General features: G+C 46.1%; 1 protein-coding gene across 3 annotated transcripts in view; it reads left to right on the forward strand.

The window, feature by feature from the left end:
* The window catches only part of rasgrp3 (RAS guanyl releasing protein 3 (calcium and DAG-regulated)), a 151,969-nt gene that overhangs the window by 121,558 nt on the left and 5,851 nt on the right, over positions 1-24,560 (forward strand). For all 3 annotated transcript variants that reach the window (XM_034100956.2, XM_071205591.1, XM_071205592.1), the window contains exons 15-16: positions 22,069-22,218; positions 22,325-22,692. In XM_034100956.2, coding sequence (XP_033956847.1) covers positions 22,069-22,218; positions 22,325-22,692 — 518 coding nt within the window. The remainder of the gene's footprint in view (positions 1-22,068; positions 22,219-22,324; positions 22,693-24,560) is intronic.

A 24,560-nucleotide genomic window follows, 5' to 3' on the forward strand; every position in this document is an offset into this window, starting at 1 on the left:
TGTGTGTGTGTGTGTGTGTGTGTGTGTGTGTGTGTGTGTGTGTGTGTGTGTGTGTGTGTGTGTGTGTGTGTGTGTGTGTGTGTGTGTGTGTGTGTGTGTGTGTGTGTGTGTGTGTGTGTGTGTGTGTGTGTGTGTGTGTGTGTGTGTGTGTGAAAAACACGTTCTCACTCCCATCCCGTCACATATTGACGGACGGTCAGGGCCCCTCCCCGTTGCTATATTACGTACAGGGTACCCCTTGACCGTCAGGCTTCTACGGGTAGGGCGTCCCATAGACCTTCATAGACCACGTGATCAACAACAATGGCCGACCTTCGTGTTATTCTCGGTGGAAAATGCCTATTTTAAGGTTCATTTGGCCATTAAAATGCATTTTGATGTCATTTTATGTGATTAATATGAGTTGTTATTTCTGAATATTTGTGCAGTACATGATGTTTAGTTTGCTAGTTATGACGAAGATTACTTCATGAATGTGTACACTACACATTCATGATTGCTAATGTTTTTTTGGTGGAAATGTGTTTTTTCACAGCAAAGTCACCCTCTGTACTTGGACTTAATGGGAGAATCTAAAGGCAAGAACATCCCAAATATTCATTTAGGTCTTTATTTTAGACATTTAGTGTTGCCGTCTGTGAGGAAATTAAATGGGGCTCAGAGCCTCAGAATACTGAAATCTGTATTTTTCAAATCTTTTTTTCCTTCTAATTTGTTATTCTTTTCAAAATAACACACTGTTATTTACTCACCAATAACACACAATTATCCTTGCTTTTATTTATTGGTTTAATTCCATAATCTCGGGCTTTTTTGGCGTTCGTCAGGAACTGAATTTCAAAATAAAAATAACCGGAAACAGACGTAGGCCTGTAAGGGTTTAGGATGGCCGAAGACACTACACTACCCATAATCCCCAGCTATCGTTTAGGACTACAGTCCCCGTGATTAATCTGTAAGGTCTGGGATTGGGTGTTGGAGTGCGCCAAGGTTACGCCGAGCGTCAAACAGCTGTTTGAAATGGAACGAAACCACGGTTGCGTTCGGATAGTTTAAAAATCAGCTCCTAAATTCTAACCCTATCTCCTATTCCTTGACCTCTGAGTGAAACGTCACGGGGTTAAGGGATAGTGGATAGGAGAATTCAAAAGGACTTAGGAGAAGTTTAGAGACTTAGGAGAACTTTAGAGAATCCGAATGCACTTTCACTATCCGACGTGTTTATGATGCGCCAGCGGACGTCATTTTGTGCGTCTGCTGCTGTGGGGAAACTATGGAAACTACAGTTTTCTATACAGCGGACTACAACATGGATGTATAATAAGGCAAGGCAAGTTTATTTATATAGCACTTTTCAACACAAGGCAATTCAAAGTGCTTTACAAAAAATGAAAGACATTAAGAAAATGGCATTTATAATCAGTCATTAAAAAGAAAAGCTAATAAAATAAACATTAAAATAAAAAATACATGGATAAAAGTTACAGTGCAGTCTAAGATATGAATAGTTCAATTAAAAGCAGCGACAAACAGAAAAGTCTTCTTGCTGGATTTAAAGAGTTGCAGCGGACCTGCAGGTTTCTGGGAGTTTGTTCCAGATGTTTGGAGCATAATAACTGAACGCTGCTTTACCAGGTTTAGTTCTGACTCTGGGGACAGGAAGCTGACCAGTCCCTGAAGACCTGAGAGATCTGGATGGTTCATCATTTAGCAGGAGGTCAGAAATATATTTTGGGCCTAAACCATTCAGTGCTTTATAAACCAGCAGCAGTATTTAGAAATCTATTCTTTGCCACACAGGAAGCCAGTGTAAAGACTTCAGAACAGGAGTGATGTGATCCACTTTCTTAGTGTTAGTGAGGACTCGAGCAGCGGCGTTCTGAATCAGCTGCAGCTTCCTAATAGATGTTTTAGTGAGACCTGTGAAGACACCATTGCAGTAGTCGAGTCTACTGAAGATAAAGGCATGGACAAGTTTTTCCAAATTCTGCTGTGACATTAGTCTTTTAATCCTAGATATGTTCTTTAGGTGATAGTAGGCTGATTTAGTAACTGTTTTAATGTGACTGTTGAAACTCAGGTCAGAGTCCATGACTACACCTAGATTTCTGGCTTTATCTGTTGGTTTGAACATTGCACACTGAAGCTCAGCGCTAACTTTTATACGTTCTGCCTTGGCTCCAAAAACCATTACCTCAGGTTTATCTTTGTTTAATTGGAGAAAGTTCTGACACATCCAGTCATTGATTTGTTCACTGCACTTACTCAGTGTTTGAATTGGAGCATAGTCTCCTGGTGAAATTGTTACGTAAATGTGTGTGTCATCTGCATAGCTATTGTGATGCCCCTGTGGGTCCATCAGTAGAGAGGGTGTGGCTGTTCTGTCTGTGCTGCATTGGCTGCATTGATTGCACTGATTGCAGTAACTCAGGGCACCTGGGTCTGGTGCTCTGCAGCTATTTTAAAGCCTCTCTGCTCCTGTCTGTGCTCTCTGCTTCTCCCTGCAGGCACTCTGGTTTTGTTGAGTATACTATGAGTTTCTTCAGTTGCTTTACTTTGTGCACTTCAACACTCTCACACACACATACATGTCCAGACAGTCCTCACCCTGCATGTACATTACTGATACCCCTGACATCCACACCTCATACTTTACTGGTTTTGACTTAATTTGATTTGTTTGTCCTAAATAAACATATTTTGTTAACCGTCAACATGGTGTGTCTCCTTTTTGTTGGGGCCTTTTGAGCCGGGTCATAACAGATGGGCGCTCGTCCTACGGGTTATTTGGTTAAAAGTTTGTGTAGTGCTCCGAGCACATGGCGTCATTTGAGCAGCTAATTAGTTGATGTGGTCCAGCTGTGTGCTGGCTCGGCGCTACTATTTGGGGGGGACATCATGTTTTTTTGGGTTTCAGGAAGCTTTAGTGTTTGACATGTCGTCAGGTTTAGTGTGCCAATCAGAAGGTAAGATGTTGCTGTTTGTTACGCTTTTGGTAAAGAATTTTCCTTGCTAGGCTTAAGTGGCGTTTCCCCTTGGGTTGCGTCTGTTTGTTGTTTTCATAGTGTTGTGGCGACGTGGTTAGTGTCAGCTGTTTTCGGACAGCTGTCTCGGGGGCACGTCCGCCTGAGTTCTTGGTGTTACTTGCGTGCAGGTCGCTCCATAACTCCGCCGGGTTCCAGTGCGTAATTACCCACCACAAGCCACATGAAGACGAGGTGAGATTAGGAAGATTTTGTTTAGGCAGTTAGGGGGAAGTTCTCTGTTGGGTTAATCTTATGCCCATGCGTGTTGGCAGTTTAATACTTTGCTTTCTGATTGGCTATTATGACTTATTTGTCAACATTTGTGGATGCGCCCTACGTGTCTTTCTTAGATGACTGCCAGAAGGCGCAGTTGATCGAAATAGCAGAGCACTATGACATTGCTGTGGTGGGGAGCAAGCGGAAACATGACATTAAAACTGTCATTGTGTCGTCTTTGTTTGAGCAGGGGGTGCTGCAGAAGAGTGAGTCTGGTGCGGCAGGGGTCGTGCCGGTAGTGCTTCAGACAGTTGGTTTGACGTTCGAGCAGCAAAAGGAGCTTTTGGCCATGCAGTTTGATCAGGAGAGGTGAGGGTGGAGCAGGAGAAGTTACAGTTGGAGATGAGGGTGGAGCAGGAGAAGTTACAGTTGGAGATGAGGGTGGAGCAGGAGAAGTTACAGTTGGAGATGAGGGTGGAGCAGGAGAAGTTACAGTTGGAGATGAGGGTGGAGCAGGAGAAGTTACAGTTGGAGGTGAGGGTGGAGCAGGAGAAGTTACAGTTGGAGTTGAGGGTGGAGCAGGAGAAGTTACAGTTGGAGGTGAGGGTGGAGCAGGAGAAGTTACAGTTGGAGGTGAGGGTGGAGCAGGAGAAGTTACAGTTGGAGTTGAGGGTGGAGCAGGAGAAGTTACAGTTGGAGGTGAGGGTGGAGCAGGAGAAGTTACAGTGGAGGTGAGGGTGGAGCAGGAGAAGTTACAGTTGGAGGTGAGGGTGGAGCAGGAGAAGTTACAGCTGGAGGTGAGGTTGGAGCAGGAGAAGTTACAGTTGGAGGTGAGGGTGGAGCAGGAGAAGTTACAGTGGAGATGAGGGTGGAGCAGGAGAAGTTACAGTTGGAGGTGAGGGTGGAGCAGGAGAAGTTACAGTTGGAGGTGAGGGTGGAGCAGGAGAAGTTACAGCTGGAGGTGAGGTTGGAGCAGGAGAAGTTACAGTTGGAGGTGAGGGTGGAGCAGGAGAAGTTACAGTTGGAGATGAGGGTGGAGCAGGAGAAGTTACAGTTGGAGGTGAGGGTGGAGCAGGAGAAGTTACAGTTGGAGATGAGGGTGGAGCAGGAGAAGTTACAGTTGGAGGTGAGGGTGGAGCAGGAGAAGTTACAGTTGGAGATGAGGGTGGAGCAGGAGAAGTTACAGTTGGAGTTGAGGGTGGAGCAGGAGAAGTTACAGTTGGAGTTGAGGGTGGAGCAGGAGAAGTTACAGTTGGAGGTGAGGGTGGAGCAGGAGAAGTTACAGTTGGAGGTGAGGGTGGAGCAGGAGAAGTTACAGTTGGAGGTGAGGGTGGAGCAGGAGAAGTTACAGTTGGAGTTGAGGGTGGAGCAGGAGAAGTACAGTTGGAGGTGAGGGTGGAGCAGGAGAAGTTACAGTTGGAGTTGAGGGTGGAGCAGGAGAAGTTACAGTTGGAGGTGAGGGTGGAGCAGGAGAAGTTTACAGTTGGCAGGTGAGGGTGGAGCAGGAGAAGTTACAGTTGGAGGTGAAGGGTGGAGCAGGAGAAGTTACAGTTGGAGGTGAGGGGTGGAGCAGGAGAAGTTACAGCTTGGAGATGAGGGTGGAGCAGGAGAAGTTACAGTTGGAGGTGAGGTGGAGCAGGAGAAGTTACAGTTGGAGGTGAGGGTGGAGCAGGAGAAGTTACAGTTGGAGGTGAGGGTGGAGCAGGAGAAGTTACAGCTGGAGGTGAGGTTGGAGCAGGAGAAGTTACAGTTGGAGATGAGGGTGGAGCAGGAGAAGTTACAGTTGGAGGTGAGGGTGGAGCAGGAGAAGTTACAGTTGGAGGTGAAGGTGGAGCAGGAGAAGTTACAGTTGGAGGTGAGGGTGGAGCAGGAGAAGTTACAGTTGGAGGTGAGGGTGGAGCAGGAGAAGTTACAGTTGGAGGTGAGGGTGGAGCAGGAGAAGTTACAGTTGGAGGTGAGGGTGGAGCAGGAGAAGTTACAGTTGGAGGTGAGGGTGGAGCAGGAGAAGTTACAGTTGGAGGTGAGGGTGGAGCAGGAGAAGTTACAGTTGGAGATGAGGGTGGAGCAGGAGAAGTTACAGTTGGAGATGAGGGTGGAGCAGGAGAAGTTACAGTTGGAGGTGAGGGTGGAGCAGGAGAAGTAGTTGGAGTGAGGGTGGAGCAGGAGAAGTTACAGTTGGAGGTGAGGGTGGAGCAGGAGAAGTTACAGTTGGAGTTGAGGGTGGAGCAGGAGAAGTTACAGTTGGAGGTGAGGGTGGAGCAGGAGAAGTTACAGTTGGAGGTGAGGGTGGAGCAGGAGAAGTTACAGTTGGAGGATGAGGGTGGAGCAGGAGAAGTTACAGTTGGAGGTGAGGGTGGAGCAGGAGAAGTTACAGTTGGAGGTGAGGGTGGAGCAGGAGAAGTTACAGTTGGAGGTGAGGGTGGAGCAGGAGAAGTTACAGTTGGAGGTGAGGGTGGAGCAGGAGAAGTTACAGTTGGAGGTGAGGGTGGAGCAGGAGAAGTTACAGTTGGAGGTGAGGGTGGAGCAGGAGAAGTTACAGTTGGAGGTGAGGGTGGAGCAGGAGAAGTTACAGTTGGAGGTGAGGGTGGAGCAGGAGAAGTTACAGTTGGAGGTGAGGGTGGAGCAGGAGAAGTTACAGTTGGAGGTGAGGGTGGAGCAGGAGAAGTTACAGTTGGAGGTGAGGGTGGAGCAGGAGAAGTTACAGTTGGAGGTGAGGGTGGAGCAGGAGAAGTTACAGTTGGAGGATGAGGGTGGAGCAGGAGAAGTTACAGTTGGAGGTGAGGGTGGAGCAGGAGAAGTTACAGTTGGAGATGAGGGTGGAGCAGGAGAAGTTACAGTTGGAGGTGAGGGTGGAGCAGGAGAAGTTACAGTTGGAGGTGAGGGTGGAGCAGGAGAAGTTACAGTTGGAGGTGAGGGTGGAGCAGGAGAAGTTACAGTTGGAGGATGAGGGTGGAGCAGGAGAAGTTACAGTTGGAGGTGAGGGTGGAGCAGGAGAAGTTACAGTTGGAGGTGAGGGTGGAGCAGGAGAAGTTACAGTTGGAGGTGAGGGTGGAGCAGGAGAAGTTACAGTTGGAGGTGAGGGTGGAGCAGGAGAAGTTACAGTTGGAGGTGAGGGTGGAGCAGGAGAAGTTACAGTTGGAGGTGAGGGTGGAGCAGGAGAAGTTACAGCTTGGAGGATGAGGTTGGAGCAGGAGAAGTTACAGTTGGAGATGAGGGTGGAGCAGGAGAAGTTACAGTTGGAGGTGAGGGTGGAGCAGGAGAAGTTACAGTTGGAGGTGAGGGTGGAGCAGGAGAAGTTACAGTTGGAGGTGAGGGTGGAGCAGGAGAAGTTACAGTTGGAGGTGAGGTTGGAGCAGGAGAAGTTACAGTTGGAGGTGAGGGTGGAGCAGGAGAAGTTACAGCTGGAGATGAGGGTGGAGCAGGAGAAGTTACAGTTGGAGGTGAGGGTGGAGCAGGAGAAGTTACAGTTGGAGGTGAGGGTGGAGCAGGAGAAGTTACAGTTGGAGATGAGGGTGGAGCAGGAGAAGTTACAGCTGGAGATGAGGTTGGAGCAGGAGAAGTTACAGTTGGAGATGAGGGTGGAGCAGGAGAAGTTACAGTTGGAGATGAGGGTTGGAGCAGGAGAAGTTACAGTTGGAGATGAGGGTGGAGCAGGAGAAGTTACAGTTGGAGATGAGGGTGGAGCAGGAGAAGTTACAGTTGGAGGTGAGGGTGGAGCAGGAGAAGTTACAGTTGGAGGTGAGGGTGGAGCAGGAGAAGTTACAGTTGGAGGTGAGGGTGGAGCAGGAGAAGTTACAGTTGGAGATGAGGGTGGAGCAGGAGAAGTTACAGCTGGAGATGAGGTTGGAGCAGGAGAAGTTACAGTTGGAGATGAGGGTGGAGCAGGAGAAGTTACAGTTGGAGATGAGGGTGGAGCAGGAGAAGTTACAGTTGGAGGTGAGGGTGGAGCAGGAGAAGTTACAGTTGGAGGTGAGGTTGGAGCAGGAGAAGTTACAGTTGGAGATGAGGTTGGAGCAGGAGAAGTTACAGTTGGAGATGAGGGTGGAGCAGGAGAAGTTACAGTTGGAGATGAGGGTGGAGCAGGAGAAGTTACAGTTGGAGGTGAGGGTGGAGCAGGAGAAGTTACAGTTGGAGGTGAGGGTGGAGCAGGAGAAGTTACAGTTGGAGATGAGGGTGGAGCAGGAGAAGTTACAGTTGGAGGTGAGGGTGGAGCAGGAGAAGTTACAGTTGGAGATGAGGGTGGAGCAGGAGAAGTTACAGCTGGAGATGAGGTTGGAGCAGGAGAAGTTACAGTTGGAGATGAGGGTGGAGCAGGAGAAGTTACAGTTGGAGATGAGGGTGGAGCAGGAGAAGTTACAGTTGGAGGTGAGGGTGGAGCAGGAGAAGTTACAGTTGGAGGTGAGGTTGGAGCAGGAGAAGTTACAGTTGGAGATGAGGTTGGAGCAGGAGAAGTTACAGTTGGAGGTGAGGGTGGAGCAGGAGAAGTTACAGTTGGAGATGAGGGTGGAGCAGGAGAAGTTACAGTTGGAGGTGAGGGTGGAGCAGGAGAAGTTACAGTTGGAGGTGAGGTTGGAGCAGGAGAAGTTACAGTTGGAGGTGAGGGTGGAGCAGGAGAAGTTACAGTTGGAGGTGAGGGTGGAGCAGGAGAAGTTACAGTTGGAGGTGAGGGTGGAGCAGGAGAAGTTACAGTTGGAGGTGAGGTTGGAGCAGGAGAAGTTACAGTTGGAGATGAGGTTGGAGCAGGAGAAGTTACAGTTGGAGGTGAGGGTGGAGCAGGAGAAGTTACAGTTGGAGATGAGGGTGGAGCAGGAGAAGTTACAGTTGGAGGTGAGGGTGGAGCAGGAGAAGTTACAGTTGGAGGTGAGGTTGGAGCAGGAGAAGTTACAGTTGGAGGTGAGGGTGGAGCAGGAGAAGTTACAGTTGGAGGTGAGGGTGGAGCAGGAGAAGTTACAGTTGGAGGTGAGGGTGGAGCAGGAGAAGTTACAGTTGGAGTTGAGGGTGGAGCAGGAGAAGTTGGAGATGAGGGGTCAGCAGCAGGAGGTAGAGAAGCGTTTAGAGTTGGAAAAGACGCTGGAGGTGGAAAGGATGAAATGTGAGGTGGAACATGCTAGATTACGGCTGATGGGAGAGGGCAAGTTTTCTCCAGGGGAGTTTGGTGGTGATAGGTCGGCATCAGGCAGTGGCGATATAATTTCTTACTTGCGATTAGTGCCAAAGTTCAATGAGCGTTACCCAGACATTCTTTTCACTCTATTTGAACGCATAGCAGAGGCAAGAAACTGGTCAGATTCGGACAGAGTGCTGTTACTTCAGTGTACTCACTGGGCGAGCACAGGAAGCCTATTCAGCTGTTTGTGGCGAAAAGGCTTTGGACTATGCTAGAGTAAAATCAGCGGTGTTGAAGGCTTACGAACTAGTTCCTGAAGCGTATCGTCAAAGGTTCAGAAATTGGGTCAAGGGAGATAAGCAGACACATGTGGAGTTTATCCGTGATTTAACTTCTCATTTTCAGCGGTGGTGCGCGGCAGCAAAGGTTGCAAGTTTTGACGGTCTTTGTGAACTCATTGTCTTGGAACAATTTAAAAACATTCTCCCTCAGCGTGTGGCCACTTATGTGAATGAACAGAAACCTTCCACCGCGTTTAGAGCTGCTGAATTAGCAGACGATTTTGTGTTGACACATAAGGGCAGTTTTACTGAGAAGTATTCTAGGGGTGATTGGAAACGTGGAGAAGACGATGGCTATTCCCGCGGTGGTGCAAAGTTTTCACCATGCTCCTCCCGTAGATTTGTAGGTACAGGGCGACCCGAGGGGGCCAAAGTGGACCTATGTCATTATTGCAGAGGAGAGGGTCATTGGAAGGAGCAGTGTCCGTTGCTGGAAACTAAGGGGAAGCCTCGTTTGGCACCACATGCTCCAGCCATGTGTTGTTCTGCCGTGTTGAAAAAAAACCCGTTGGGTGTAGGCTCGGGCATGGTGCCTGATAGGAAGCCGATTTGTGCCGACCCGGATGCGGGTTCTGGTTTTGAGCCGTTCATCACTGAAGCTGTTGTATCAGTAGTCGGTAGTGACAAATATGTGCCAATTAAGGTGTTGCGTGATACAGCGGCTAGATACTCATTCATTGTTGAGTCAGTGTTGCCTTTTTCGTCAGAGACAGAAACGGGGGATTGTGTGCTGATGAGGGGCATGGAGATGGGCTTGATTCCTGTGCGACGTCATACAGTAGTGCTGGATTGTGAGCTGGTACGTGGAGTTGTGTCTATCGGCGTGCGTCCCGCGTTGCCACTTGATGGGATACATATGATTTTGGGCAACGATCTCGCTGGTAGTGCTGTGTGGGCTGGTGTGCCACCGCCTGTGGTGGTTTCCAGGCCGGTGGCATCTGGGGAGTCAGATGAGTGGTTTGCAATTTCCAAGTGTGTCTCCAGTTTGTAATATTGCACGTGTGCAGAGCCGTAGGATGTCCACTGACCTACCTGTTTCGGAGTCTGGAAAAAGTGGTCCAGCAAGGTCCTTTGACTTTGAGATCGAGACAAAGAAGAAGGAGAAGACAGTCAAAGTGGTGAAGGAGAAGAAAGAGAGGAAACCCCGCAAAGCGAAGGAGAGGAGGCCGAAGGAGAGGAGGCCGAAGGAGAGGAGGCCGAAGAAGAGAAGGCCGAAGGAGGTCGGCGAGGCCGATGAGCGCCTACATGCTGTGGCTCAACGCCAGCCAACCCAAGGAGGAGTGGGACATAAAGGCAGTGGAGGCGAAGAAGCAATACGAAGTCGCAAGGCTGGAGTTAAGAAGAAGGATGTTGGGTTGTCGTGGACCCCTTTGGGGCCCCGTCTTAAGGGGGGGCTGTGATGCCCCTGTGGGTCCATCAGTAGAGAGGGTGTGGCTGTTCTGTCTGTGCTGCATTGGCTGCATTGATTGCACTGATTGCAGTAACTCAGGGCACCTGGGTCTGGTGCTCTGCAGCTATTTTAAAGCCTCTCTGCTCCTGTCTGTGCTCTCTGCTTCTCCCTGCAGGCACTCCGGTTTTGTTGAGTATACTATGAGTTTCTTCAGTTGCTTTACTTTGTGCACTTCAACACTCTCACACACACATACATGTCCAGACAGTCCTCACCCTGCATTTACATTACTGATACCCCTGACATCCACACCTCATACTTTACTGGTTTTGACTTAATTTGATTTGTTTGTCCTAAATAAACATATTTTGTTAACCGTCAACATGGTGTGTCTCCTTTTTGTTGTGGCCTTTTAAGCCGGGTCATAACAGCTATGGTAACTTATTTTGTTGTTTTTCATTATCTGAGCCAGTGGTAGCATGTAGATGTTAAAGAGAAGACGCCCCAAGATGGAGCCTTGAGGAACCCCACATGTCATATTTGTCGACTCAGATGTGTATTTACCTATAGAAACAAAGTTATTTCTGTCCTTTAGGTAGGATTCAAACCAATTTAGAACTGTTTCCGAAAGTCCCACCCAGTTTTCCAGTCGGTCTAGTAATATGCTGTGGTCAACAGTGTCAAACGCAGCACTGAGACCTAATAATACTAACACTGAAGTTCTGCCACTGTCTGTGTTTAAGTGGATGTCATTAAAGACCTTTACAAGAGCAGTCTCAGTGCTGTGGTTTGGACGAAAGCCTGACTGGAACACATCCAAACAGTTATTTAAATGCAAAAAATTACTCAACTGTTGAAAAACCACTTTTTCAATGATTTTACCTAGAAATGGGAGGTTTGATATGGGCCTGTAATTGTTCATTACTGAAGAATCTAGATTATTCTTTTTTAAGAGCGGTTTAATGACTGCAGTTTTCAGGGCCTGTGGAAAAATACCTGAGTGAAGAGATTTGTTTACTATATGAAGTAGAGCTGAGGCCATGCAAGGCAAAACATCCTGTTGGAATAATATCAAGGCAGCAGGAGGAGGATTTCAGAAGTTGTATAATGTCCTCTAGGTTTTTATCATTAATCTGATGGAATTGTGTCATGATGTCTGAATTGATATTAGTTGGACACAGAGACAACACATTTGCTGTTCCTGATGCAGAGGCACTGACTGCTTGTCTGATGTTCTGAATGTTGTCAGTGAAAAAGGCTAAATCATTGCACGCCCTGGTGGATAGAAATTCAGAGGCTACTGACACTGGGGGGTTAGTTAGTCTGTCGACGGTAGCAAACAAGGCACGGGCGTTTTTGTTTTTGGTAATGATGTCAGAGAAGAACGATTGTCGTGCGTTTTTCAATTCCAAATTATAAAGGCCAAGACTCTCTTTATAGATTTCAAAGTGATCATGGAGATTTGTTTTTCTCCACCTGCGTTCAGCTTTTCGACATTCTCTTTTTTCTGTTTTCACGGTCATGGCCTTTCTCCATGGAGATATTTTCTTGCCAGACATTACATTACATGTCACTTGTTAGACGCTTTTATCCAAAGCGACTTACATACATTCAGTACTGTGGACAATCCCCACAGGAGCACTTTGGGGTGAAGTGTCTTGCCCAGGGACACAACGACATGCTGACTGCAGTGGGATTCGAACTGGTTACCCCCTGATTCCAAGTCCAGCACACTGAGCCACAGCCACCCAGACACTTCCTTTACCTTAGTTGGAGCAATGGCATCTATAACATTTTTAATTTTTGAATTAAAATGATCTCCTAGCTCATTTACTGAGGTGTTAGCAGGGGCAAGTGTGGACGAAGAATCCTGAGTAAACATTTCCCGAGTATTTTCAGTTAAATATCGCTTTGTGGTTACCTCTTTTTGAACACTTTTGTGAACAGAAATAGAGCTCTCAAAGAAAACACAGGAATGGTCAGAGAGCGCAACATCAGTCACCACAACCTCAGAGATATTCAGACCCTTTGAGATCATTAAGTCCAGAGTGTGCCCCTTATTGTGCGTGGGCTCCGTCACATGCTGAGTCAGTCCATAGCTATCAAGAGCACAACACAGTTCTTTAGCCCCTCTGTCCTGGGGGTTGTCAACATGGATGTTAAAATCACCAACAATGACTAGACGGTCAAAGTCAATACACACTATAGACAGCAGTTCAGTAAGGTCATCAAAAAAGCTTGCACAGTATTTGGGTGGTCTATAGATATTTAGGAACAGAGCTCGAGAGGAGCATTTCAGCTGAAGGGCCACATATTCAAAAGAAGCAAAGTTCCCATACGATGTCTTCCTGCATTGAAGGGAATCATTGAACAGAATAGCAACTCCACCTCCTCTCTTATGCATTCTTTCCTGACTCATAAAACTAAAGTTGGGAGGGGTTGATTCGATAAGAACAGCTGCACTGTTATTTTGTTCAATCCAAGTTTCTGTTAAAAACATAAAATCGAGATTGTGCTCAGTGATAAAATCATTGATTAAAAATGTTTTCCTGCCAAAGACCTGACATTTAATAAAGCTAGTTTAAGTTCGTTAAACACACTATCAGTCATGTTTTTTGTAACAAGCTGTGGCTGACATGGAATCACTGCTACATTAGATAAACTCACACAAACGTTTGGGCGCTTCCTGTTTCTAAAATGATTCACCGCTCTTAATCTATTACCTATCAACACAGATATCGGCAAAGCTACAGGCAGGCAGGGCCCCGGCATGTCCTGGAGAGAGTTGAGAGTGACATACGCCCTTGGGCCTGGACCCAGCACATATCAGTAAGAGTTTGTTTTGTTTTGTACACAAACATCCTTATCAGGCTTCGGAGAAGGGAGGGGAGGTGGTTGACGTAGGCACGGTGATGGAGACGGGGGAGATGGTGCGGGGGTAGAGGACATGCTGCCAGGGGGGGGAGGTGGTTGACGTAGGCGCGGTGATGAGGACGGGGGAGATGGTGCGCGTCTCTGCAGTGGTTTTGGTGGGCGTCGTTGAGGAGCGGGGGTAAAGGACATGCTGCCAATCCTGCGTATCGCCTTAGTTTGGTCTTTGAACTCCAGGAAGGAATCGTGCCAACACTCTGTATCTCCTTTGTGTGTTCAGCGATCTCCAGGAGGGTGGGCGAAGGTGAAAGGGTGAACGGAGTATCCTCAAAGGCGTTGACAGGGGGGGGGGGGGTGACGGGCAGTGGAGACTCCTCCATGTGTCTCATAGGTCTCCCATAATCAGAACATTCCTCAGGCGGGTGCAGTGATACTTCTTCAGGGTTTTCTGCGCGATGTGTTGTGTCTTTCTCCTGTTTTGATTCCTCTTGCCGCTTGTCCTTGGCAGAGGGAACAGATTGATGACGCAGGCAGTTGAATATGTTAGAGATAAACAATTTCACTCCTGACTTGTTCAGGCAAACTCCATTTGCCTTGAAAAGATGTCTGCGGTCCCATAAAAAGTTTAAATGGTCAATGAAATGAACAGAATGGTCAGTACAGGCAGTTGAAAGCCAGGTGTTCAGTGAAAACAATCTGCTGAATATCTCCACTCCTCTTCTGACTGGCGGTAGAGGGCCACTGATGAACACCTCTGCATTTAGAGAGCTGGCAGTTTCCAACAGACATTTAAAGTCTTCTTTCAGCACTTCTGACTCTTGTTTCACAACATCATCTGTTCCAATGTGCAGAACCACATTCTTCACAGTCGGATGTTCAGCCCCAATATGCAGGATCTTCTCAGCCAAGTTAGAGACCACATCCTTGGGAAAACAGAGTACTTTGGTGTTGTTCTTACTACACAGACTTTTTACATCTCTTACAGCAGAGTCACCCACAATCAGAGTTTCAGGCCCAGTCGTTAGCTTTCCCTCTAGCCTTTTACTTTTGGAGTAGCTATTGGTCCTTACCCTGCTGTAAGAAGGAGGGACTACTGTAAACTCCTCTAGAGACTCTGCACCGTGCTCTGATGCTGCTGCTTTGCTTTATGAACGTGGACAACAGAGAAACATATTCTTCAGGACCAAAGTTGGAATTGAAATAAAAAATGAAAGTGAAACTTATGCTCGTCACCCTCTCCCTCCGGTCCACATTAATACAAATGATCCCAATACGTATGATTGCATGAACTATGAAAATATCTTAAAATCAATACAAATGTATTTATTATAAACGTTAGTCTTTAACACCTATCACTGTGTATATCACCATTCAAACATCTTTTAAAAGTTAAACAAACCCCACACAGCTCAGTGAAATGTTGACTTTATTTGATCATTTCAGTAAAAACTAACGTTCATATTTCTCTTTTTGATTATAATACTGATGAAAGCTCAAAACAAAGCACTTTGGCAACTTACCACATACGTTTTAAAAAGCTTAATAAGCACCGTAACTTTCATGATATCATTTCTCCGTCATAATCGTTTGTGTCCGTGAACGTCCGACTGTTGTGTGACGTCAAATGCTGCGGCTGCAAGGCATTGTGGGGCAGCATTTTCTCCTCTCCTTTCGGTTAGGGAGGTCCAGTGGTTCCTAAGCTAAAGGAGGTTATAAAGGAAGTTTGAAACCTCCTTTCCTATCATTCTAGAGAATTCGAACGGCACTTATCATGGCTGCCACTGAGGGACTTCCGGGTAATTTCACTCGGTTAGGAAGGTTCCTAAGCTAAATGGACTATTCGACTGCAGCCCACGCCAGACTATCCAAAACTGGAATCGAACGCCACCCCAGAACTACACACTACTACACACTACACTAAAGACATCTATCAATATGTGTGTACCTCCACCATTAAACTGTCATATTCTGCACATTTCTTATTCTATCTACATACATAAGAGTATAATCCATATGTATAATATCAGTTAAAATAAGTGCTTCAACATAGTTAACATTGCAGGAAAGCAATATATTAGACTTTAAGTACTTTGTCAGGCTTAATATTTATCTGTAGATAGATACCCCCAACGTTTTTTTCTTATTTAAAAGAAGACCTTAATCTGTTATTTAATGTTTAAAGAAAGGTTAATTCGTTTTTCTGTTTTGCACATCCTCCTATTAATATCTTTGTACATCCTGCACTAAACTGTTTTATTGTAGAGATCACTTATAGTATCTTCTTCATTTTTTATAATCTATATTTCTATCACAGACCTTCTACTTTCCCCCTATGAAAGTATGTACTCTTAATATTTTTGTAATCAAATATAACACATAAAAACAATAATTCAATAACGTGCTTTAACCACTAGGGGGTGCACACAAGGTACACACAGCCATAATAACTTTGTATTATTAGTGTAGGACACTTATGTATATACAACATCTGAAGATGTGTAGTTTTATTCATGCTTTCACATAATTTTACAGCATATTGCTATACTATTTCAGACTCAATATTTACATTCTTACATTCAAAATTAAATTAAATTCAAATCAGTAATATCTTTAAAAACTACAGTCCTCTTCTATCAGCTGTGCACCGTTATGGTGTAAATATAACCTATCTATGAATTAGATCAAATATAAAAGTCAGCCGAATTAGTGTTGATACTGCAAGGAGACGTATTGTGTGAAGAGAAATTGAAGATGTTGTTTAATTGTTGATATATTTATGATCCACGTCAAGTATTCAGTTTCGGCGGCATTTCTTCCAGTTTTTCCAAAGGTCTTCTCATCAGGGCTCTATAAATAAAGAACTACGGCAGATCTGTAATATGTAATGCAGCCGAACCGTGTATTACAATGCCGTTATGTGATGACTTTCAAAGAGAAAAGCAAGAGCACTCGGAATTAAGTATTATTTTATTCTTTTAAAATGTTTTCCGGATTTCATATAATATAAACACCAAATCCCAGCATGCATTACGGCTAAAACATCCAATCAGCGAGCCTAAACCATAGCTGAGGATCTTGGGTAATCGCTCGAAATAAAAAGCCAGAGATTATGAAATTAAACCAATAAATAAAAGCAAGGATAATTGTGTGTTATTGGTGAGTAAATAACAGTGTGTTATTTTGAAAAGAATAACAAATTAGAAGTAAAAAAAGATTTGAAAAATACAGATTTCAGTATCCTGAGGCTCTGAGCCCCATTTATTTTCCTCACAGACGGCAACACTAAAGGTCTAAAATAAAGACCTAAATGAATATGTGGGATGTTCTTGCCTTTAGATTCTCCAAATAAGTCCAAGTACAGAGGGTGACTTTACTGTGAAAAAACACATTTCCACCAAAAAAACGTTAGCAATCATGAATGTGTACACATTCATGCAAACTAAACATCATGTACATGTAGGCTACTGCACAAATAATCAGAAATACCGAGAATAACACGAAGGTCGGCCATTGTTGTTGATCACGTGGTCTGGGAGCTGTTGCAGCATCCATAGAAACCACCTTAGCAACCATGAATGTGTACACATTCATGAAGTAATCTTCGTCATAACTAGCAAACTAAACATCATGTGCATCTACTGCACAAATAATCAGAAATAACAACTCATATTAATCACATAAAATGACATCAAAACGTATTTTAATGGCCAAATGAACCTTAAAATAGGCATTTTCCACCGAGAATAACACGAAGGTCGGCCATTGTTGTTGATCACGTGGTCTATGAAGGTCTATGGGACGCCCTGCCCGTAGAAGCCTGACGGTCAAGGGGTCCGCTGTCCGCAATGAAGGTCTATGGGACGCCCTGCCCGTAGAAGCCTGACTTCCAGGGGGTACCCTGTACATAATAGAGTGACGGGGAGGGGCCCTGACCGTCCGTCAATATGTGACGGGATGGGAGTGAGAACGTGTGTGTGTGTGTGGTCCGTCAGATACGCCAGGAGTTTCCTGATCTGGCTGGATGAAATCAAATGCAAATCACAAAATATTAGAGAAACTTAGTTGTTTTAGGTTTGTTAGCTTGCCAGCTAGATTAATATGCTAACCTACGTTTGCTAGTTGTTCAGTGTAATATGCCAACCTACTATGAACAACAGCTAGTCTAGGCTAGCAAGAATATGTTTACAATTGCCATCTTATACGGGTAGTCTGCTACGTTCGGTCATTCATTGTAGCTGGCCAACCCAGTGTCATGGCATTTCGTGTTCACCAACACGATTTTTAATCTATTGATTCGTGTTCACCAACACGATTTCCCCCTTTTTTTCGTGTTGCACAGCACGATTTTAAAAGCAATGTATTTCTACTGGTAATGTGTTTCGTGCCTGCAGCACGTATTTTTCTCCGGTCGGGTCATGGAAGACCGGAAGCTGTGTGGTTCATAAAAACATGTTCTTACTCAATATCAAGCCACAATTATTGCTTTTATTTAAAATTATTATTATTATTATTTTAAATGTCTTCCGTTAGCTTTCCGCAGTCGAATGGGAGGGCGGAAGTTGCGGTTAAGACTGCTAAGCGCCTCCTGATGTCCAACACCGGCCTGTCGGGCGGCCTTGCTTCCTGCGTGCTATGCTGCAGTTGCGAAACACGCCTGACCCCGACTGCAACCTCTCGCCAGCGCAGATCATCTTCGGCCGCCCCCTTCGTGGCTCGCTCTCCTTCGTGGCTCGCTCTCCTTCGTGGCTCGCTCTCCTTCGTGAACCGCCTCGAGAAGTTCTCGAACCCGCATATCCGCCTGCTATGGCGCAAGGCATGGGCGGCAAAGGAGGACGCCCTTCGGACCCGTATGTCCCGTACCACCGAGTCTCTGGGGACTCACTCAAGACCGCTCCGCCCATTGGCACTCGGCGAAAGGGTATTCCTCCAGAACCAGCAAGGCCCGAGCCCCCACAAATGGGACAGGTCAGGGATCGTGGTGGATACGGGATTTAGACCGTTAATCTATTCCGGCCCATAGTTTTCCGGTCTGGGAGGGATGAAGAGTTTATCGCCGGCCACTAGAGGGCAGCGTCACTGCTGTCGCTGTCCGGATATGCCGTGCTCTGACCCGGTAGTGCCGAGCAGCCATTTTAGTTCAAACATTGTTCATTCACTCCGCCTCGAGTTGAGACGTTCATCCACTCATTCATGTAAGATTGTTTCCACTATTGTTTGGTGTATCTTTACTCTGTGTCGTTGTATATATTTGTATTGGTCATGACATGCATGGATGATGTAGTACTTTGTCAGCTTATCTTGCTGCATTGCTCTGTTTCAGGGTGTCGTCATCCTTGTCATTAAACTACCGAAACTGACATTGAGGAGTGTGTTTTTTTCAGTAGCCTAGAAGCAGGATTGGGTTGTAACGGAATACATGTAACGGCGTTACGTAATCAGAATACAACAATCAAGTAGGCTAACTGTATTCAGCTGGCGTTATATTTGAAAAACGAGTAATCTGATTACAGTTACTTTGCTAAACCTGAAGTGAATACATTTTGGAATACTTATTGGAATTATTGGTGGACAAGTTTCCTCACAACATGTAATATTCATTACCGGCAGAACTGTGTGCACACTGCACAGCGCTGCAGCATGTCTGTGAGCGAGAGAGAGATGCAGCGTGTCTGTGAGGCCCCGCCCCCTCACGCAGATGAGAGAGAGAGAGATGCAGCATGTCTGTGAGGCCCCGCCCCCGCACGCAGAGGAGAGAGAGAGAGATGCAGCGTGTCTGTGAGGCCCCGCCCCCGCACGCAGAGGAGAGAGAGAGAGAGAGATGCAGCGTGTCTGTGAGGCCCCGCCCCCGCACGCAGATGAGAGAGAGAGAGATGCAGCATGTCTGTGAGGCCCCGCCCCCGCACGCAGAGGAGAGAGAGAGAGATGCAGCGTGTCTGTGAGGCCCCGCCCCCGCACGCAGAGGAGAGAGAGATGCAGCGTGTCTGTGAGGCCCCGCCCCCGCACGCAGATGAGAGAGAGATCTCTTTTAAAATATATTGAAAGTTAGAAACGGAGATGGTTAGATAAAATGTTTAAAGGTCCCATGTCATGGCCATTTCCACTGATCATAATTCCATTGTTGAGGTCTACTAGAATAGATTTATACTGTGCAATTTTCCAAACTCACATTGGTTTCGCATACAGCATCTCTGTAAAGTATGTGTATTCAGCAGTATTCACTCTCTCCACTAAACGGCTCGTTGCAGCTCTTGCCCCCCCCCCCCCCCTCCCTGTGAGCCCAGTGTGCTCCGATTGGTCGGGACCAGTCGGGACGTTGTGAATCGCGCTAAGCTCCGTGGAGGTGTGATTTCCTTGTTTAGCGATACACAGCGAAACACAGCCAAACTCACCCTGAGCACACACAAAGTCACAGCCGAAGTAAAAACAATAAGTGTGGCTTGATATTGAGTAAGAAAAAGGTTGATAAACGCTGTGAGAATGGGTCTGCAGAGAGAATTTCGACGCGATCCCAACTGTCTGTTATCAGCCTGCAGCCAGGGAGGAGCAGAGCTACCTGCACTGGGTGTGTGAGGAAGTCCGTGGATTGGTCAATTTGGACCAATCAGCGGGGGCTTAACGTTACGGCAGGGTTTCCGTTAGCCGGTAATTACCGGTTTTTAGCTGGTACAATTTATTAAAAACCGGTAAATTCAAAACCTGCCGGTCAAAATGTCTGGTAATAATTATCGGCCGATATTCACTCTTAATAGTTTGATCGGTGCTCTCTATAAAGGCCGATCAGGAGAGCTGGATCTGATCGATATGGACATAAACGCGAGTGAAGTGTAACCGGACGCGAGAGAGAGATCAGATCAGCTGCCGAGTCTGACCGAGACACGCAGCTCTGCAGGATCACCTGAAGCCCCGCCCTCTGTTTAGCGAGCTGCATGAGAAACTGACGTGCTGTCAGGAGAGAGAGGGACGGAGAGGGGAAAAGAGAGGATCCGTTTCTCCCGTGTTATTATTCAAATGTAATGTAAACTTTTGAATAATGTACGTTATCTACTACAAGTAGTTTGTTTGAATGTAATAATTATGTTGTTTGTTGTTTGTGGAATAATTTTTGAAAAATGAATCTGAATCGTTCGATCTGTTACGATTATTACATTACATTGCATTTAGCTGACGCTTTTATCCAAAGCGACTTACAATAAGTACATTCGACCAGGAAGACACAACCTTGAAGAAAACAGAATCATATAAGAACATCAGGTTTCATAGAGCCAAACATTTCAAGTGCCACTCAACTGGCTTTAGATAAGCCAGTCCTTTATTAGTATATAATAGATTATAAACTGAAGCAATATAAAAATGAGCCCCGTGAACTGAGTTTTAAACTGAAGCATATCTGCTCATAGTCCGGTAATTACCTGCTAACGGAAACTCTGCTACACAACTCTTATTATTATTATTGAAATATGACCGGTAAGTTTCAAATTTGTCCGGTAAAATAAATTCTGCCCGGACATTTGACCGGCGAGAAAAAATCCTAGCGGAAACCCTGTGTTACGGCTCCGCGGACGTAACGTAACGGCTCCACGGATTGGTCCATTTCATTCCGGGTACGGATGACATCATGCGTACCCGGAAGAATCAAATGGACAGTGACGTATCTCCAACGAGGCGTTTTGGGGAGGTATTTTCTGTGTTAGAGTTTTACTCGCTACAGGGTGTACTTTGAGGGTTTTGACTCTGCAGACCGTTTACATGCATAAAAACAAGGGGACGGGTAATAACCGTAAAAGCATGACATGGGACCTTTAAGATAACGTTTATGTAGCATTTATTTATTGTCGAAATGTTGACATTTCATAACGGGATCAAATCAAAGTGAATGGCTTGCTGCTGAATGCATGGGGCAAGTGACTGGAATTTTTTTTAAAAGTTATTACATCGTTTCAGATAATAAATAATCTGCCTTTCAAAGCACCCAAGGACACCTTACAATTCATAACATATTCCAAGGAAAGGTTTTAAGACAGTACGAAGAATGCAGTCCGGGTGATGTTTTTTATGTGTGGTGCAGATGAGAGAGCTGTCCAGAATGACACCAAGATGTTGTGTTTGAGTTCTTGATAAGCCATGAAAACAGTAAACTAAGTGTCTCCTGTTCACCGAAACATACCCATCTGTTATGGAGAAATAAAGTATTCCAAAAGTAATCTGAATACTGTGGAGGAAACTTCTGTGTAGCAATGCAGTGGGAGTCACCGACTCATGAAGGAGACACGGGACGAGCAGGAGTTCTGATGTCAAACACTGATGTTTATTACAAGTATCGGCCGGAGAAATTCACATCACAAGTCACACAGCCAGAGGTTCTGACTGCACGGGTGGGTTGCCATGTCAAATCTGACCAGCCTCTCTCTCGGTAGACCTTTTAACTAGTTTACAGAGAGTTAATCCACATATTGGGGGATGGCGCGTAAACACCTGGGAACATTGGGGATATCTCCAACATCTGTAAATACTGAATCACTTGTCTGTGGTGCTTAGAAGCCAGCGTTCTCACAGTCATAAACCCTCTGTGACCGATAGGTCAGGCCATAAAACTGAGAATAACACCATATGACTGCATTAGCACATTCCTTACGGGAGATAACAGACTCAGGGTTGGTGATAAATGTCAACAGGCAGAAAGGTTAAATATCTAGGAGTAAAGACAGAAATATTCCCTAACAAATACATTACTTTTTTAAGACACGTAACTGTAGCTGTATTCTGATTACTTTCAGAGCATATATTCAGTAATCAGTAACTGATTACATTTACAAAGTAACCCTCCCAACCCTGCCTAGAAGTGATCCTTCATTAGCGTGAAGAGTCTGCTAAGCTTTATGCGGTCCGCAGTACCTGAGCGTGCTCCACTAGCACCCTTGGACAAATGTAGTTGGTGATCCCTGGTTTACATGCATACAAACCTTCATAACACACAAGGGGACTGGTAATAACCGGAAAAGCATGACACGGGAACTTTTAAAATGACCTGACTGCAAAAGTAATGGACTATTATGAAATAAATCATTATGAGCCATTTAGAACAAAAGGCCTGAATATGTGTGTGTGTTCACTCTGCAGACTGTGGTGTAAACTCTCATAAACAATGTCGGGAGCTGCTGGTTCTGGCCTGCAGGAAGCTGATCCGCTCCGGCTCTCTTGGAAATGTTTCTCCAGCCAGACTGACCCACAGCTCCCTGCCCAGCAGCCCGGCTCTGCCCACCTGTGAAGGTCATTTCACCTTTTGGTGATTCATAAATCCAGTAGTTAAAAAGGCTTTATGTGTAAGTGATATCAAACATGATGTTATATTATTTTCTTGGGTTCTCTCCTTCAGATGAGGATGAGGTGTTTGAGTTCCCAGCTGTCCCATCACCAGGACCAGCTCTGGCCCCTCAGTCCATCACCCTGATGACGGGCTCCACCCAGAGGATCTCAGTGCGCCTGCAGAGGGCCACCGCAAGCCAGGCAACCCAGACTGATCCCCTATGGCCAGAACACAGCTGGGGGGCCACAGACAGCGGCTCCCACACCTTCCCAAAAATGAAATACAGGACTCACAGAAAATCATCCAAAAATAAAGGCTTTGCCCGCTGGGAAAACCAGAACGAGCCGGCAGTTTCCACCAGGTGCAGCGTGGACTCTCAGGAGAAGTCAGTGGTCTCAGGAGAGCCCGCACAGAACGGGAGGACACACAGAGTTAAGGTGAGGGAAAAACTACTGTATTTATTATGATAAAATTAATCCTTTTCAAGCATGGAAATAGAAACTTCTTAAAGTAAATGTCAAATATCATGTCATATATTGTTATGTTTTAGAACCCAGGGTTTTAGAAAGCAGGATCGGAAAATTGCTGATCATACAATGAGATGTTTAGGTTTAAAGAGAAGTAGGTTGGAGGTTAGCAGACTGCAGGTTAGCAGCAGTAAGTTAGCAGGCTGGAGGTTAGCAGGCTGGAGTCTAGTAGACTGGAGGTGATCTAGCGGGGAAGCAGGTTGGAGGCTAACAGGCCTACTTTAACAAACAGGGAGGACTGTTGGAGCGTTAATGAAGTCCTCTGCACAATAAGTGTCACATATGCATACAATGCATACAGAGTTAAGGCTGTTATGACAGTGTTGCGACATGCTTTACGGCATGCGAGGGACTGCTTTACTTCAGAGTTAGCCCGCGAGTTGTGTTGTTGCTGCCGACTGTAATGTCTTGACTAACTGTACAATAAGCCTGAGTCGTGAAAGATACTCGACCCTCGATCATTCTATCTACATGGTGCCAGAAGTGACCGGTGAGTCACAGGAAGTAAACAAGACAAAGTAGAGGAATATAGACGGCGGAATGGCCAAGTTTAATCCCCCAGGGATCAGTACAGGAGGTGAGATTCAAAGAAAAAAATAACAAATGGAAACCTCAACAACATCAAGGCAAGTCAAAAGACAGAAAATGGGGGGGAAGTGAAAGGAAATGTGGTAAATGTGGGAAATCACAGCATAGCAAGGCAGAAGGGTGTCCTGCAGCTAAAGCTACATGCCACAAGTGCAATACAATAGGACATTGGGCCAGAGTGTGCCGAAACAGCAATAGATCAGTGAATGAGGTCACAGGGACTGTACAGGCTGAGCAGACCCATTATCTCTTACCCCCTAAACGCGCCAGGAGCGTCTGCGCCGCGTTACGTTGCGGCTGCGCCACGCTGCGACCTCCTCCTGCGACCTAACACACCAGGCGCGTTTCAAAACGTTGCGGAAGCGGAGCGTCGTGTGTGCAACCTCGCAGTTCTTAATTAACTTTAAAACATTAATATGTAGTTGTTACCTTCCACTCCACAAACTGCAGCGACTAAAAACCAGGCCTTGTCCTTTCTGATGTTGTCCTTGTAAAAAGCATTGGTTACATCGTATGGTGTGTTTCTCCACTTCCATGATGAACACCTCGTTGTCCATTGTGCGTATCGTAGTGGAGGTGTTGTGATGAAGGAGGGGGGTCTGCTAAATTAGTATATATGCGGGATGGGCCTGGCCCGGATGCTCACCTTTCCACTTCCTGCGAGGGGGCGGCAAAAATAGGATTCATCCTAATTTTAGAGAAGCGCTGCGCCGAGCCGCTTCTGGGACGCGTCTGAGCCGTAACGCGGCGCGTGTGGTGGAACAGCACCCATTGACTAGAGTGGCCGCGATCCTTACGACCGCCGCGGCGCGGCCGTAACGCGGCGCAGACGCTCCTGGTGCGTTTAGGGGGTTAGGCTCAGTGTGCAGTGCAGATGAGAAAGAGCAGTGGACAGTACAGCTCCAGGTGGATTCTATTCCAATGGAATTTAAAATGGACACAGGAGCTGATGTCAGCGTCTTGTGAGGATGCATTTCACACACTCACTGAAACCAGCTGACATCCCATTCGACAGCCCAGGAGGTGAACTGTTGTGTCTGAGACGCTTTAATGCTACAGTTAGTTACAAGGGAAAGAAGTACCTATTTGAAGCACATGTAGTCCGTGGCCAGAGTGGCAGTAACCCACTCAGCCGGGATGTGTCAGTGGAGATGAACCTGGTGAGGCGTGTTGATGAAGTGAAATGCACT

Source organism: Pseudochaenichthys georgianus, chromosome 15 (assembly GCF_902827115.2).
Source record: "Pseudochaenichthys georgianus chromosome 15, fPseGeo1.2, whole genome shotgun sequence".
NCBI classification, from domain to species: Eukaryota; Metazoa; Chordata; class Actinopteri; order Perciformes; family Channichthyidae; genus Pseudochaenichthys; species Pseudochaenichthys georgianus.